The following is a 16,719-nucleotide window of genomic DNA, read 5'->3' on the forward strand; positions in this document are numbered from 1 at the left end:
AGTGTCTTGTGTCCATTGATTATGCTTATATGCATGCACACAAGTCCTTCGGTTGATCTCTTACCCTCTCCCCGACCCGCCCCGGCCTTCCCGCCATAGTTTGACAGTCTGTTCGATGCTGCTCTGCCTCTGTATCTATTTTTGTTCATCAGTTTATAATGGTCTTAATTATCCATAAATGAGATCATGTGATATTTATCTTTCTCTGACTGGCTTATTTCGCTTAGCATAATGCTCTCCAGTTCCATCCATGCTGTTGCAAATGGTAAGAATTCCTTCTTTTTTACAGCAGCATAGTATTCCATCGTGTAGATGTACCACAGTTTTCTAATCCATTCATCTGTTGATGGGCACTTAGGCTGTTTCCAGATCTTAGCTATGGTGAATTGTGCTGCTATGAACATAGGAATGCATATATCCTTTCTGATTGTGTTTCTGGTTTCTTGGGATGTAGTCCTAGGAGTGTAATCACTGGGTTAAATGGGAGTCCCGTTTTTGTCCAGGCTTATTGATGCTGCTGGAGAGACCTCAGCTAAAAAGTTGGCAACATGGTTGGCTTATCAGGGAGCGCACTGAGTTTGCTTAGCCTGACCTTTAAGATATATCTAATTTTAGACAAATGGATAAAATTATGTTTCTAAACTTACAAAGCTGAAGACTACTTTCAAATACTTCCCATCTGTGAATCTCTTCTCCAAGTTACACATTCAGGTAGTTCTGGGGTCAGGGAGATGTTAAAGCTTGACCCAGTGCGCGCTACTACAGAAATGACGTCAGCTGGCAGAGCTGGAAAGACGCACACTGCTTGCTGCTCTCCAGTATCTATTGTTTCCGTTGTCTTTGTGAGCAAAACCAAGATGATTTTGTTCAGGACAGCAATATGCCTGGCTAAAAACTGTTTTGAAGCTAGAGATGGCCGTGTAATATAGTTCTTGCTAATAAGTGGAAGTCTATTTGTGGTTTCTGGAAAAGTTTGTTTTCTTGCCCTAACTAGGCATGTACTAACCCTTTCTCCTGCCTTTTCTTCTCATTTCCTTTCTGGAATGTGGGTGTAACAGCTGGAGCCGCAGCAGCCATTTCCAGGCCGTGGGGGAAAGCCCAGGATAATTATGTATCTGTTGATATTCCAGAAACTGCCTACTTTTAAACCTGTTTTTTGTTTTTTCTAAAGGAAATAAATCTCTAATTTGTGTAAGCTCATTTGGTTGGTTTTTGGTTACATGCAATCAAATGCAATTTCCAATGGACATAGTAACATTTAAATTAGCTTAAAAATATTATGCAGGTCAATGCATAATGTTACTTATATTTTCCTTCACCATCACACGGTATCTTGGATATTTCTGAATTATGTAAAATGGGAACACATTCCCTTGCAGTCAAGGTATCTATGATCAGAGGATAGCTCTGATGAGCTGTTCTTTTGAATTTTTTGTATTCATCACATTGCACTTAGATAATTAGTCATTTTAAAACCAAGCGCTCTGTCCTGGTCAGGGGGCTTAGTTGGTTGGAGCATTGTCCTATACACCAAAAGGTGATGGGCTCAATTCCTGGTCACGGCACATGCCTAGGCTGCAGGTTCCATCACTGGTTGGGGTGAATGCGGGAGGCAACCGATCAATATTTCTCATATCGATGTTTTCTTTCTCTCTCTCTTCCTTCCTCTCTCTCAAATCAATGAAAAACATATCTTCGGGTGAGGATTAAAAACAAAAAAAAGCCTAAGGGATCTAGCAGGGTATCGGGAACCACAGATGTAAACACCTGATTATTTTCTCAATAGCTGTTTCTCTCCAAAAGTCTTAATTCGTAAATATTCCTACTAATGACACCGACCAAAGTTTTGGAGACAGAATGTTTCTAATCCTGCAGGGCTCAGGACTGTACTAAGGAACTAACTATTCTTTTAGAAAATAGCACTTAGTTAAGTTTTACAAATTATTCCATCACAACTTGTTTCCTCTTCTGCAGCCCAGAGTGCCTGTCACAGGGAAACACCGGTGGCCCCCAGCTTGCCTGTGCGAGGGGCACAGTTTGACCAGTTCTTGCTGATGAGTGAGTGGCAGGCATACGTTGGGCTTCCAGGCCTGCCCAACTCACACAATCCTCCCCCGGGGGCTTTTGCGCGCTTTCCCCTTTCCAGCCGGGGGATGGAGAGGATCCCCAGGATGACCTCGGAAGCTACAAACGGATTACAGAACGTCCGTCCTTCTGGGTTCCTGGAAATTGGAGGGAGGAGAGCCGCCCTGCTGAGCTCTTCTCTAGCCCAGACTGTTAGACTAGAAATGATGGAGCCCTTCGTTGGGGTGTATATGTTACAACACTCAGTTATGTAGTGGGGGTGAGGAGGCCCGTTGTATTTATTCACTGACATGTGAATGCCTCCATGTGCCACTGGGCTCTGGGGCCTTGCCATGCTTTGGAACCAGCGTGGCCCCAGCCAACGGCCAGTCCCATTCCGAGACGGGGGAGCCAGGGCCTAGAGGGTGGGGACATGTTTCCTCGGAGGGAGCTTCCAGGGGCTGTAATCCGAGGCCTGCATTTGGCTCCCAGTTTCCATTTCCTAGCTGCATTCTCTCCGGGAGAGGATCTTGCTCCAGCTTTCCCCTCTCCCATCTCTGCCGCCTGCAGACGGTGGCTAATCACCTCCAGCTGTACTGGCTCCTGCTCTGCTGGCCGCCCTGCCTGTGCTGTGACAGGAAAACAAGGCCTCAGGACTCCAACTCACTCAAAACGGGTTTCCAAATATGTTTTTTTAAGATTTTAAAAATCGATTTTTAGACAGGGAGAGGGAGAGCGAGAGTTTAGAGCAGAGGTTCTCAACCTTCCTAATGCTGCGACCCTTTAATACAGCTCCTCATGTTGTGGTGACCCCCAACCATAAAATTATTTTCGTTGCTACTTCATAACTGGAATTTTGCTACTGTTATGACTCGTAATGTAAATATCTGATATGCAGGATGTATCTGCACTGTTACAAATTGAACATAATTAAAGCATAGTGATTAATCACAAAAACAATATGTAATTATATCTGTGTTTTCCGATGGTCTTAGGCGACCCCTGTGAAAGGGTCGTTTGACCCCCAAAGGGGTTGCGACCCACAGGTTGAGAACCGCTGGTTTAGAGAAACATCGATGCGAGAAACTTGGATTGGCTGCTTCCTGCACACCCCCTACCAGAGCGAGCCCCAAGCCCAGGCATGTGCCGATTGGGAATTGAACCGGCGAAGGGATGACACACCCAGCCATCCGAGCCACACCGGCCAGGGCTCCAAGTATCTTTAAAAGCCATAGAAACCTTGAAAATGAAACCTTCAGCTATAACCCATGTTATAAAAACTGTCCTAATGAGATGGGTGTGGTGGTGGTGATGCTCCTTCTGGCAGATTTGAGGCCTCTTCTGAGGTAGGGTTCAAACCTGCTCCCCGGTGAGCAGGCAGCACTGGGGCTTGTGCCTTGACTGACATCATCATCTGCCCTCATGGAGCCTCGGATACAGAGGCACAGGCCCCAGCAAACTGACGCGCTGGGATGTGAGCAGAAATTGGAGTTAACTAGCTCAGGACTGGTCCGTCCTCTGAGGAGGAACCAAACGGCTTCCTGGGCCCTGGAGGCAGCGCCACTCCCGCTGAGGAAAGGAGCCCATCAGAATTAGGAGGTAGCAAGGCCTGTCCCATAATGAGAATCTCTTCCCCTCCAGGCAAAAAATTTATAAATCTCCCAGGTATGTGGCAGTGTCATCTTTCATGACTCCTTGTCATCTGAGATATTCTGAGCTTTCCCACAACTAGAACTTGAAAATATTCTGATTTAGGCTCCATCAGCCGGCATCACCCACAGGGAGGCAACAGGAAGGGAGCCTGAATTCCTCAGCTCCTGCCAGTCAGTACCTGCCCCTCACGTCAGGCCTTGCTGAAGATCCACCGGGTTCCTGACAGCACTCTGGGTCCCTGTGGCTGGCACCACCTGGCCCAAATGGGGGAGATGGAAATCTGGGGTCCAGAAGGCCTTGCCTTCTCAGGGGCCTGGGTATTGTTAAAAAAATAACACACTAAAAAGAAAATCCCCACCCCCCCCCCCCCCCCCCCCGCCACACACACACTGAAGATGTTTAATTTGCACACACTTTTGGCTTGTTCATGTTTTAAGGTGTATTTTTATTTACAAAGTGAGATGATGCATAACAAAGAGGAGATGCAGTTACAAACATATCTGCTCACTCCATTTTTCATGAAAAAGTATATAAATATATTACAGTAAATTCTATATAGTAAACATTAGACATTGATACAGTAAACATTTGCTACTTTTTCTATGCCAACACTACTGCCATTTAAAGCTTAAATACTGGTTTTAAGTATCCCCTATAAAATCACTACTTTATTAAAATACTGGGAAAGAACTTTTCTATAAACAAGATTGGTACATTAACAATAAGACTCAATGTATCCTTGTAAAAAGGTCCACCATAATCAAATGCTGCCTCAATGGTCCCTACGAGCTGCATTATCCAGTTAGTGTTAAAATTTTAAAAAATAATCATCATGGGTTAAAGCAGCTGTAAAAAATACAGCATGTCAACATTATTTACTGTTATGAAGAAAGCCTTTCTAAGGTGGAGAAGAACGAGCAACATGATATGGTGTGGACTTGCTGCCCTGTGGTCTCCGTTGTTAATGGATAACAGGAGTGTCTGCTGGGAGTTAAGGCGAGAACCGGAAAGGCACCCAGAAGGCTGCTCTTTTCGGGTCACTTCAGAGGCTGCGGCTGCTCTTTTTGTTCTTCTTCAGCTTGAAGACGTGTCAGGACATAAAGGATGACTTGGTAGCAGAAAATATATTGATCCTATGGGGGTGGGGAAAGAGAGAGACTTTAGATGCATGCGGTGAATGTTTTATAAATATAGCTTCACCACTGTTTGAGTAGTTTTGAAAATACAGAAAATATTTAATGCGAGAAGAAGGATGCAGAATTGTGCAGTGTCATAAAAACGATGAGAAACAGAAGCCAGGTTGATGAAATGTGAAGGGAAGGGCCTTGTGGTGGGGGCAGGCATAGAAGTGTCCCCGAGTGCTAACGGAAGCTGTCTCTGGTGGGCGGACCACTTCCATTTCTTATGATTTGCTTTTATAATAAAAAAAAAAGAACAAAAGAAAAACTTCCTACAAAATTTCTTCTAGATTTACTGAATTCATCTTGATTTTTGAAATGTCAAGAAACTAATACCAAGGAAGCTACACAAAATACTTTTCTTTAAATCAGTGGTTCTCAACCTTCCTAATTCCGCGACCCTTTAATACAGTTCCTCATGTTGTGGTGACCCCCAATTTCATTGCTACAAATTGAACATAATTAAAGCATAGTGATTAATCACAAAAACAATATGTAATATATATGTGTTTTCCGATGGTCTTAGGTGACCTCTGTGAAAGTGTCGTTCGACCCCCAAAGGGGTCGCGACCCACAGGTTGAGAACCGCTGCTTTAAATATTTGGAACAGAAGAATATGGAAATCAATGTTTTCTGGATATTAACATTTTTGGTGAAATTATTCTCTATTAAGCTGATGGTGCAGGGGTTTGAGTTTTCTTATTTGACAAGGAATTAATGTGTCTGAAAGTAAGCTGAACAATTCACAATATACTAAATGGAAAGTATCTACACTAATAAAGACAAAGATGCTAATTGACCATACTTTTGCTATGCTAACCAGCCAATCAGAAGAGTATGCAAATTAACCCAACAAAGATGGCTGTTAAATTTGCATACTGCAGGTGGGGCGGGTAGTGCCAGACGCCGCCCGTGGGATCCAGGCCACAGATCGGGGACTGGGGAGGCGGGGCGGGCAGCGCCAGAAGCCACCTGGGGAGGCGGAGCCGGCCAGAAGCCTGAGGCCTGGCAGGGGCGGAGCAGGCCATTGTAGTGGGCTGGGGGTCCCCTGTCTAGGCCTAATGCTCTGGCCAGAGGCCTGAGGCTTGGGCAGGGGTGTAGCTGGCGATCGCCCGGGGCTGGGGGTCCCCTGTCTAGGCCTAATGCCCCGGCCAGAAGCCTGAGGCCTGGGCAGGGGTTGAGCCAGGGATCGGTGTGAACTACAGAGGAAACACTTTTTTTGACCGCTCATTGGCTAAGCTCCCTGTATGCCACTGGTAATATTCTTAGTAACTTGGGTAATAAGAATCCAGTAAGGTGATCTAGGGTTTCTTACCACACTGCTGGAGAAAAAAAACGAAGGTCTGCTGCTGGAGGGGCTAAGAAATATCATATCCTGCTCTAGCTGGTTTGGTTCAGTAGATAATGCCTCGGCCTGCCTACCACAGGGTCTGGGTTCAATTATGACCAAGGGCATGTACCTAGGTTGCAGGCTCTTCCCTGGCTGGGGCCCAGGTCAGCGCTCATGTAGGAGGCAACCAATCAAAGTGTTCCTCTCACTTTGATGTTCCTCTCTTTCTCTTTCACATTCTCTAAAAATCAATGGAAACATATCCTCAGGTGAGGATAAAAAAAATTAATAAAGAAATGTCATATCCTATGAAAGACGTATCTTGAAAATGCCTAAAGAAAGTTGTCATTTTTTCATGGTGAAGGGACTGGAGTCCGTGTTGATGAAAACACCTTGGTGGCTGCGGTGACTGGCAGTGGCTGCAGCAGTGGGGTGATGGGGCTGGTGCCTTCCCCTGACCAGCCCGGTCACCTCCCACAAAGGGAGGCCAGACTGTGGCTTAGGCCTGCTCCCCAAGGGGAGCAGAGAGCAGGCCTAAGCCGTCAGTAGGACATCCCCTGAGGGTTCCCAGTATGTGAAAGGGGGCAGGTTGGGCTGAGGGACCCCCTACCCCCCAGTGCACGAATTTTGTGCACCGGGCCCCTAGTAAAACAATACACATAGTGGAGTCACAGTGAAAACAGTTGTGTGTGTGTGAGTATGCACACCTGTGACTGAAGAATATAAGAGTGTTGCTAAAAACATTAACGACTCTGAAGAGCAGGAATAAAGGTAAACCTTTTATTTACTTTTTGCTCATCTTTTAACTTGCCTACATTTTCCACACATTCATCCTTAATCTTCTCTCACACACCAAACAATCCATAAGCAAACCCACTTCTCTTTTTTTAAAAAAAACATTTTTTAATTGATTTTTTAGAGAGAGAGGAAGGGAGAGGGGGAGAGAGAGAGAGAGAGAGAGAGAGAGAGAGAGAGAGAGAGAGAGAGAGAGAGAGAATATGAATCATCGATTGAATGCCTTCTGCATGCCCCCTACCAGGGATCAAACCTGCAACTTGGGTATGTGCCCTGACTGGGAATTGAACCGGCAACCTTTTGGTGCATGAGATGACGCCCAACAAACTGATCCACACCGGCCAGAGCAGCAAACCCACTTCTCTTCTCCTTATATCCACACCCACTATTCTGTCAGCGCCATCACTGCTTGCCACCTACCCGACCTTCCTGTTTCTAACCTTGCATCCTCCTCCCCAAATTGGGTCTTGTTTTAACACAGCAGCCAGAGTGATCCTTTAAAATGTGAGTCAGATCATGTCACTCCGTACTGACAACACTGCCATGGCTCCATTTCACTCACAGCAAAGCCTAAGCCAGTGATGGTGAACCTTTTGAGCTCGGTGTGTCAGCATTTTGAAAAACCCTAACTTAACTCTGGTGCCGTGTCACATATAGACATTTTTTGATATTTGCAACCATAGTAAAACAAAGACTTATATTTTTGATGTTTATTTTATATATTTAAATGCCTTTTAACAAAGAAAAATCAACCAAAAAAATGAGTTTGCGTGTCACCTCTGACACGCGTGTCATAGGTTGGCCATCACTGGCCTAACCCCTGGCTCTGTCATCTCCCCTCTCGCCCGCCCCTCCTCCCTCCACCTCAGCCACTGGCCGAGACTGTCCTTAAACACACAAGACCCACTCCCACCTTGGACTTCCATGCAGGTGGTTGTCTGCCGGAAACATGAGCCCCCTCCTTCACCTTCTCCAAATCTTTGCTCGAGTGTTATCCTCGGTGGTGCCACCCATTTAAAATAGCACCTCAACACGCCACCACTCTTTACCCCACTCTACCTGTTTCCCTCTAAAGCACCTATCACTTCAAAATTTACTTATTTAATGTGCCTACATCTGCCTTCCTCACCACCCTCCCACTAACAGTGGTTCTCAACCTTCCTAATGCCGCGACCCTTTAATACAGTTCCTCATGTTGTGGTGACCCCCAACCATAAAATTATTTTCGTTGCTACTTCATAACTGGAATTTTGCTACTGTTATGAATCGTAATGTAAATATCTGATATGCAGGATGTATTTTCAGGGGTCACGACCCACAGGTTGAGAACCGCTGCCAGAAGGTCTCTGTCATTCCAGCAGGGTCTTCGTTTTATTCACTGATGTGCTCCAGGCACCTAGAGGAGTGTGGGTACACAGGAGGCACAAATCGACATCTGCCAAACCAGTGAACTTCCTGGGTCTAAAGACCTGCTTATACAGGTCAACGCCTAAAAGCTGTGACTGTGAAGGAGCTTAATATTTACCTTTAATTTGAATTAAAAGGTATAGAAAAGTAGGCAAATTCCAATTTTAAAGATAGCAAACTTCTGTATACTTAAGGAGGTAGAGAGATGTGAATTCACAGATATATGAAAATAGCTTCCACATCCCTCCCCCCAGCACAAACAAAAAGGAGAGTGGAGCTACTCAGAGCAGACACTCTAAGCCAGCAGGTCTCAACCTGTGGGTTGCGACCCCTTTGGGGGTCGAACGACCCTTTCACAGGGGTCGCCTAAGACCATCGGAAAACATATATAATTACACATTGTTTTTGTGATTAATCACTATGCTTTAATTATGTTCAACTTGTAACAATGAAAATACATCCTGTGTATCAGATATTTACATTACGATTCGTAACAGTAGCACAATTACAGTTATGAAGTAGCAACGAAAATAATTTTATGGTTGGGGGTCACCACAACATGAAGAACTGTATTAAAGGGTCGCGGCATTAGGAAGGTTGAGAACCACTGCTCTAAGCAATGCCGTCCCTCTGAAGGTCAGTGGGTGAGAAACTGGTCTGATTTCAGGTGAGTGAAATAAAAATGCTCTAAAGAGAGGACAGATAGACCTGCCCACTCACTGTCCCGAAGAGTGCCTCATCCAAGGTAAGGAACCCAGCCCGTCTTCCTGCCTTCTAGTGGATGTGGCTGAATCAATTCCCTCTGGGGGAATTTCTGCAGCAAGAATGTTGCCTTCTATCTTTTTGGTTGGATATAGGGAAGGAATGGCACTATGAGCTATTTTGTACGCCCCCTGCCTACCCTCCCCCCATCCCCCGCCGCATGTCTGCCCCTAACATGTCACCCATGCTCTGTAATCTATTCAGGGCAGATATTGCATTTCTTCATTTTTAAAACTAAAAGGCAATATTTGAAAAAAGAAAGCCTAGAAATATCTTCTTTTTTTAAAAAAATATATTTTATTGATTTTTTTACAGAGAGGAAGGGAGAGGGATAGAGAGTTAGAAACATCAATGAGAGAGAAACATCGATCAGCTGCCTCCTGCACACCCCCTACTGGGGATGTGCCCGCAACCAAGGTAAATGGCCTTGACTGGAATCGAACCTGGGACCCTTCAGTCCACAGGCCAACGCTCTATCCACTGAGCCAAACCGGTTAGGGCTATCTTCTTTTTGTTTAAAAATATTTTTATTGATTTCAGAGAGGAAGGGAGAGGGAGATAGAATAATGAGAGAGAATCATTGATCAGCTGCCTCCTACACGCTCCTCACTGGGGATCAAACCCACAACCTAGGTATGGGGCCTGACTGGAATTGAACCATGACCTCCTGGTTCATAGGTCAACGCTCAACCACAGACCTATGCTGACTGGGCTTCTTTTTCTTTATTTCCCTGAATTAGTCCTCATGCTTCATTTATTTATTTTTTTAAGCCCCTCATTACCATAAATCTTTGAATTTATACAATAATGTGGGAACCCTCAAAAGAAAAATGATTTATCTAGAACTTTTAAAATATCAGAATCTTCATGCAAATCCTTACTAGAAGACATCAAGACTCACCTCTGTCTGAACCATCCCATGTCTTTGTAGTCTCATGCAGCGCACTAAATCAGAGATGTCAAACTGCCCAAAACAAACAAAGCAGAGTATGTTAGGTAAAAAGCATAGCCCAATTTGAACGCCAAAGATTCACAGAGTCAACTGGCTTATACATATTTCTGTACCCCATTCTCCTTCTCCTTCCAGCAGTCCAAACTATTATGGACAAAATAACTTGGTGAACTGACTTTGCCATCATTTCATAATTTTAAGAATTAAGAAAGGTTATTGTATTTGAAAATCCACAAAATAAATTCTTGTCCTTCTAAAATCTGACTAATTTCTAATAAAAAAAAAGAAAAAAAGGAAAACTAAAGTTCCTATGTTTTCCTTCTCAGAATAAAATTCCTGATCTTTTCATTTTCACTGATATTTAAATTTGAAACAAGGGGGAAGTAGACTATTTTGTTTTGGCCCACTTAAATTATTATGGTTAGATATAATAGAGTGTGAAGTGCAAGATAGAACTGCTTTTAACTAAAAAAATTTTAAAGACAGATATTGTAATTACATATTGTGTATGTTCAATATTCTAACATTTTAAGTGATGTTTACACTAATTTAGATATTAAGTAATATTACACTCATTAACTGTATTTATTTCATAATAATTTTTAAATTGGGAGTAACTGTTTAGAGATAGACTATTTAACATTAATTTGTTTAACAAAATATACATTTCCCACCAATAGGTAACAATAACAACAACAAAAGTGTATAAGCCTGTTCATTTCAAAATATACTTTCTTTTGTGCTTTAATATTTCTATCCCTAAAAACATGATAACAATATTGACTTTATTTTATATAAGCCTAAGAACATAAAGAGTGAAATGCATAAGGGGCTTTTGAGCACATGGCTAAAAAAACAACAACAGTAAAACAAATATAAAGTTGAAGTATTATTTCTTTTTCATTATGGTCCATGCAGTTTTGAACATTTACAAAAAACAATTCTGCATAGTAAGAAAATTAAGGCATTCAAATAAACTGATAAAAAAAAATTCCAAGATCCTAACACATTAAAAAGTTAGATTCCAGAGAATTATATGGAACTTAATGAGAACTACACCAGCATGAAAAAAGAGGTAGAAACCATGAATAAGAATCAAGCAGAAAGGAAGAATGACATAGCTGCAATAAAGAATATCCTAGCCAATTTGGCTCAGGGGTTAGAGCATCGGCCCTCAGACTGAAGGGTCTCGGGTTCAATTCAAGTCAAGGATACGTAACTCAGTTGTAGGCTCAATCCCGTTCTGGTTGGGGTGTGTGCAGAAGCAATCAATCGATGTGTCTCTCTCACATTGATGTTTCTCTCTCTCTCTCTCTCTCTCTCTCTCTCTCTCTCTCTCTCTCTCTCTCCCCCTCCTTTCCACTCTCTCTAAAAATCAATAGAAAAATTATCCTCCAGGGTATCCTTTAAAAAAATAAAAATACCCGGGAAGGAGTAGACTACAGGAAGCAGAGGACCAAAATCAGTGAATTTAGAAGATAGAATGGGTAGAAAAAACACCCGTTCAGAGCTACAATGAGAAAAAGAAATTAAAAAGCAGGAGAAGAGTTTAAGGGAGCTTCGACACAACATGAAACATAACAACATGTGCATCACAGGAGTACCAGAAGGAGAAGAACCTTAGTAAGGAATAGAGAACCTGTTTGAAGAACTAATGACAAAATATCCCTAACCTGGCTAAGGAAAAAGCCACTCAGGTTCAGGAAACACAGAGAGTCCCAATCAAGATGAACCCCAAAAGACCCACACCTAGACACATCATAATTAAAATGGCAAACGTTAAGGACAAAGAAAGAATCTTAAAGGCTGCAAGGGAGAGACAGAAAGTTAACCTACAAGGGAGCTCCCATTAGACTGTCAGCTGATTTATCAGTAGAAACACTTCAGGCCAGAAGGGACTGGAATGAAGTATACAAAGTAATGAAAAGCAAGGGACTGAATCCAAGACTACTCTATCCAATGAGGCTATCGTTCAAAATTGAAGGTGAAATAAATAGCTTCGCAGACAAAAAAAACCCTAAAAGAATTTATCACCACTAAATAGCACTGCAAGAAATGCTAAAGGGACTGTTGTAAGATGAAGAAGAAGTAAAGAGAAAGAGAGGAACATAGGCATAAATAATAAAAATGGCAACAAATAAATACCTATCAATAATAACCTTAAATGTAAATGGATTAAATGTCCCAATCAAAAGACATAGGGTAGCTGGATAAGAAAACATGGTAAGAAAACATGACTCACCTCAAAACAAAAGACTCACACAGGATGAAAGTGAAGGGATGGGAAAAATTTTCCATGCAAACAGCAATGAAAAATATATCTGGGGTAGCAATACTCATATCTGACAAAATAGACTTCAAAGTTAAGGCCATAACAAGAGAAAATGAAGGCCACTTCATAATAATAAACAGATTAATACAATAAGAGGCTATAACCCTGTAAATATATATGCACCCAATATAGGAGCATATATATATATATATATATATATATATATATATATATATATATGAAAACTTCTGGAGGATTTTTAACACATTGCGTACCGCATTGAAATCTCTAAGACATATGCCAGGGACCGCACGTTTTTGGGCAAACTGCACGTTATTTAAATCATCATAATGCACTTTAGGTGTTGTTTTCAATAATTACAACATTTTTATTTACAAAAACAATTAAACAATTAAAGTTTCTAGTACTTTTTTAACGTATGGTACTGCGAAAACATTTTCCTCTATGAAGAGGGACCAAACAAAATTTACATAAGTATCGAGATTCGCTCCTTTTTTCCATGGGCATGAAAAACGAGAACACTCGTGAGCGGTCCTTAACAGATGGCGCACGAAACACGAGAAAACTCCTGAACGGTACGAAATGTGTTAAGAGAGAGATAAATAGCAGTGCACTCATAGTAGGGGACTTATTAATACCCTACTGACATGAATGGATAGATCTTCTAGACAAAATAATTAACAAGAAAACAGAGACCCTAAATAACACTCTAGATCAAATACATTTAATTGACATTTGCAGAACATTTTACCCCAAAGTTGCTGAATATACATTCTTCTCAAGTGCACATGGGACATTCTCAAAGATAGACAACATGTTAGGACACCAACTAAGTCCCTACAAATTGAAGAAGATTGAAATCATATCAAGCATCATCTCGGATCACAAGGACATGAAACTAGAACTCAATTACTGGTGCAGCCACTGTGGAAAACAGTGTGAAGGTTCCTCAAAAAATTAAAAATGAAACTGCCACTTGACCCAGTGATCCCACTTCTAGGAATATATCTGAAGAAGCCTGAAACACCAATCAGAAAAAATATATGCACCCCTATGTTTATAGCAGTGTTATTTACAATAGCTAAGATCTGGTAACAGTCCAAGTGCCCATCAGTTGATGAATGAACAAAAAATCTGTGGTCCATCAAAAAACTATTAGACTTAATAAATGAATTTGGCAATGCAGCAGGATGCAAAATTAACGCCAAGAAATCTATGGCATTTCTATACACCAATAGTGAACTTATAGAAAGAGAGACTAAAAAAGCAATTCCATTTACCATCACACCAAAAAAATTAAGATACCTAGGAATAAACTTAAATAAAGCGGTAAAAGACCTCTACTCAGAAAACTACAGGACGTTGAAAAAAGAGACAGAGGAAGACATAAACAGATGGAAGAACATACCATGGTCATGGATTGGTAGAATCAACATCATTAAAATGTCCATACTACCCAAAGCAATCTATAAATTCAACGCACTCCTCATTAAAATACCAACGGCATATTTCACAGACCTAGAACGAACTCTCCAAAAATTCATCTGGAATAAAAAAGACCCCAAATAGTTGCAGCAATCCTGAGAAAGAAGAACAAAGTAGGTGGGATCTCAATACCAGATATCAAGCTGTATTACAAAGCCACTGTTCTCAAAACTGCTTGGTACTGGCACAAGAACAGACATATAGATCAATGGAATAGAGAACCCAGAAATCGACCCGAACCAATATGCTCAATTAATATTTGACAAAGGAGGCAGAACATACAATGGAGTCAAGACAGTCTTTTCAATAAATGGTGTTGGGAAAATTGGATAGATACATGCAAAAAAATGAAACCAGACCACCAACTTACACCATACACAAAAATAAACTCAAAATGGATAAAAGACTTAAATGTAAGACAGGAAACCATAAAAATACTAGAGGAATTCAAAGGCAACAAAATCTCAGACATATGATGAAGCAATTTCTTCACCGTTACAGTTCCTAGGGCATTGGAAACTAAAAAGAAAATAAACAAATGGGACTACATCAAAATAAAAAGCTTCTGCACAGCAAAAGAAACCATCAACAAAACAACAAAAGCCCACTGTATGGGAGAACACATTTGCCAATGTTACACCGATAAGAGTTTAATCTCTAACCTTTATAGGGAACTCATGCAACTTAACAAAAGGAAGATAAACAATCCAATCAAAAATGGGCGAAGGACCTAAATAGACACTTTTCAAAAGAGGACATTCAGAAAGCTAAGAGACATATGAAAGCATGCTCAAAGTCACTAATCATCTGAGAGATGCAAATCAAAACAACAGTGAGGTACCATCTCACACCTGTCAGACTGGTTATCATCAACAAATCAACAAACAACAAGTGCTGGAGAGGATGCGGAGAAAAAGGAACACTCGTGCACTACTGGTGGGAATGCAGACTGGTGCAGCCACTATGGAAGACAGTACGGAGTTTCCTCAAAAAGTTAAAAATGGAACTCCCATTTGACCCTGTGATCCCACTTCTAGGAATATATCCCAAGAAACCAGAAACACCAATCAGAAAGGATATATGAACCCCTATGTTCATAGCAGCACAATTTACCATAGCTAAGATTTGGAAACAGCCTAAGTGCCCATCAGCAGATGAATGGATTAGAAAACTGTGGTACATCTACACACTGGAATACTATGCTGCTGTAAAAAAGAAGGAATTCTTACCATTTGCAACAGCATAGATAGAAATGGAGAGCATATGCTAAGTGAAGTAAGCCATCAATGAAGGAAAAATACCACATGATCTCACTCATTTATGGATAATAAAGATCATTATAAACTGATGAACAAAAATAGATACAGAGGCAGAGCAGCATCAAACAGACTGTCAAACTATAGTGGGAAGGCCGGGGAGGGTGGGGGAGGGGTCAAGAGATCAACCGAAGGACTTGTATGCATGCATATAAGCATAACCAATGGACACAAGACACTGGGGGGTAGGGGAGGCTGGGAGAAGGTCAAGGGGGGAAAAAAAGGAGACATATGTAATACTCTTTGTAATACTTTAAGCAATAAAACAAAATTAAAAAAAAAGAAAAAAGAAAAAAAATCTGTGGTACATTTATACCATGGAATACTATGTAGCTGTAAAAAAGAAGGATCTCTTAACCTTGGAGACAGCATGGAAGAACCTGGAGAGTATCATGCTAAGCGAAATAAGCCAGTCAGAGAAAGACAAGTATCACATGATCTCATTCATATGTGGAATCTAATGAACAAAATAAACTGATGGACAAAATAGATCCGGAGACATTGAAGCATGGAACAGACTGACGTATGCCAGAGGGAGGGGTGGGGGATGGGAAGAGATTAACCAATGAACTTATATGGTATATATGATTAGCCACGGACAGATAATAGTTAGTGGAAGGCCTGGGGAGCGAAAGGGAGCAAGGTGGAGGGGGTCAATGGCGGGGGAAAAGGGGATATCTGTAATACTTTCAATAATAAAGATAAATAAAAAAATAAAAAGTTAGATTCCACTGTTATTTCTGGTCAAATGCTCATTCAGCCTATCCTTGTCCTCACCTCAAGATCTTGACTGATTAAGCCTAGCACCACATCTATGCATATCAGAGTCCCTGAACGTCCGATGCCAGCGCTGCAGTGGGTGATGATTGGGCCTGATCTGTGAACGTGTCTCATATAAGAGATGAAAGTGAGCAAGTCGTCTGGCTGAGAAGGTGTATCATGGTCCGGCCAGGCAGTGAAATTCAGATGGGAAATATGTCGCACCTCTCGTGTCTGAAATTACAATAGAATAGGAATGTAAAGGCATGCTATATTGTTCACATGTAGTTACTTCTTAATATTATTTTATCCTTTCAAAATTAGCTTTTCCATCAGATGAAATCAAAGGAAAATGAGGGACAAAAAAAACTCCATCAAATAAACACATGGAGGGCCTTTATCAAGGAGGACGCTAGATCCACATTTTAAATATTGGTAAAAACTGCTTTTTGGAAGTCCTAAATGAAAATATGTTTTGATAACAACTTTTTTTTTTTTTTAATGGCCCCATTTCAAACTCACCCCGGATAAAAGCCAGTCATTGCACTGGCTTAAAAACCCTACATAATTTGGCCCAGCTACCTCTCAGACCTAACCGTTTCCTCCTGGCCACATTGTTCCAGCCACCGGGATCTCTCTGTGGTTCTTTAAAAACACTAGGCACAATTCAGTCTCAGGGCCTTTGCACTCCCTCTTCCTGACTGAAATGCCCCCCACCATGTCCA

General features: G+C 41.6%; 1 protein-coding gene across 1 annotated transcript in view; it reads right to left on the reverse strand.

The window, feature by feature from the left end:
• Nucleotides 1-4,135: 4,135 nt before the first annotated feature.
• Nucleotides 4,136-16,719, reverse strand: part of PTPN13 (protein tyrosine phosphatase non-receptor type 13) — a 205,838-nt gene continuing 193,254 nt past the window's right edge. The window contains exons 46-48 of the mRNA XM_081109984.1: nt 16,013-16,228; nt 10,091-10,153; nt 4,136-4,850 (exon numbers count right to left, since the gene is read on the reverse strand). Of these exons, the coding sequence (XP_080966110.1) occupies nt 4,755-4,850; nt 10,091-10,153; nt 16,013-16,228 (375 nt within the window). The 3' untranslated portion in view covers nt 4,136-4,754. The remainder of the gene's footprint in view (nt 4,851-10,090; nt 10,154-16,012; nt 16,229-16,719) is intronic.

The sequence above is a fragment of the Myotis nattereri genome (assembly GCF_964212035.1).
Source record: "Myotis nattereri genome assembly, chromosome: 1".
Classification (NCBI taxonomy): Eukaryota; Metazoa; Chordata; class Mammalia; order Chiroptera; family Vespertilionidae; genus Myotis; species Myotis nattereri.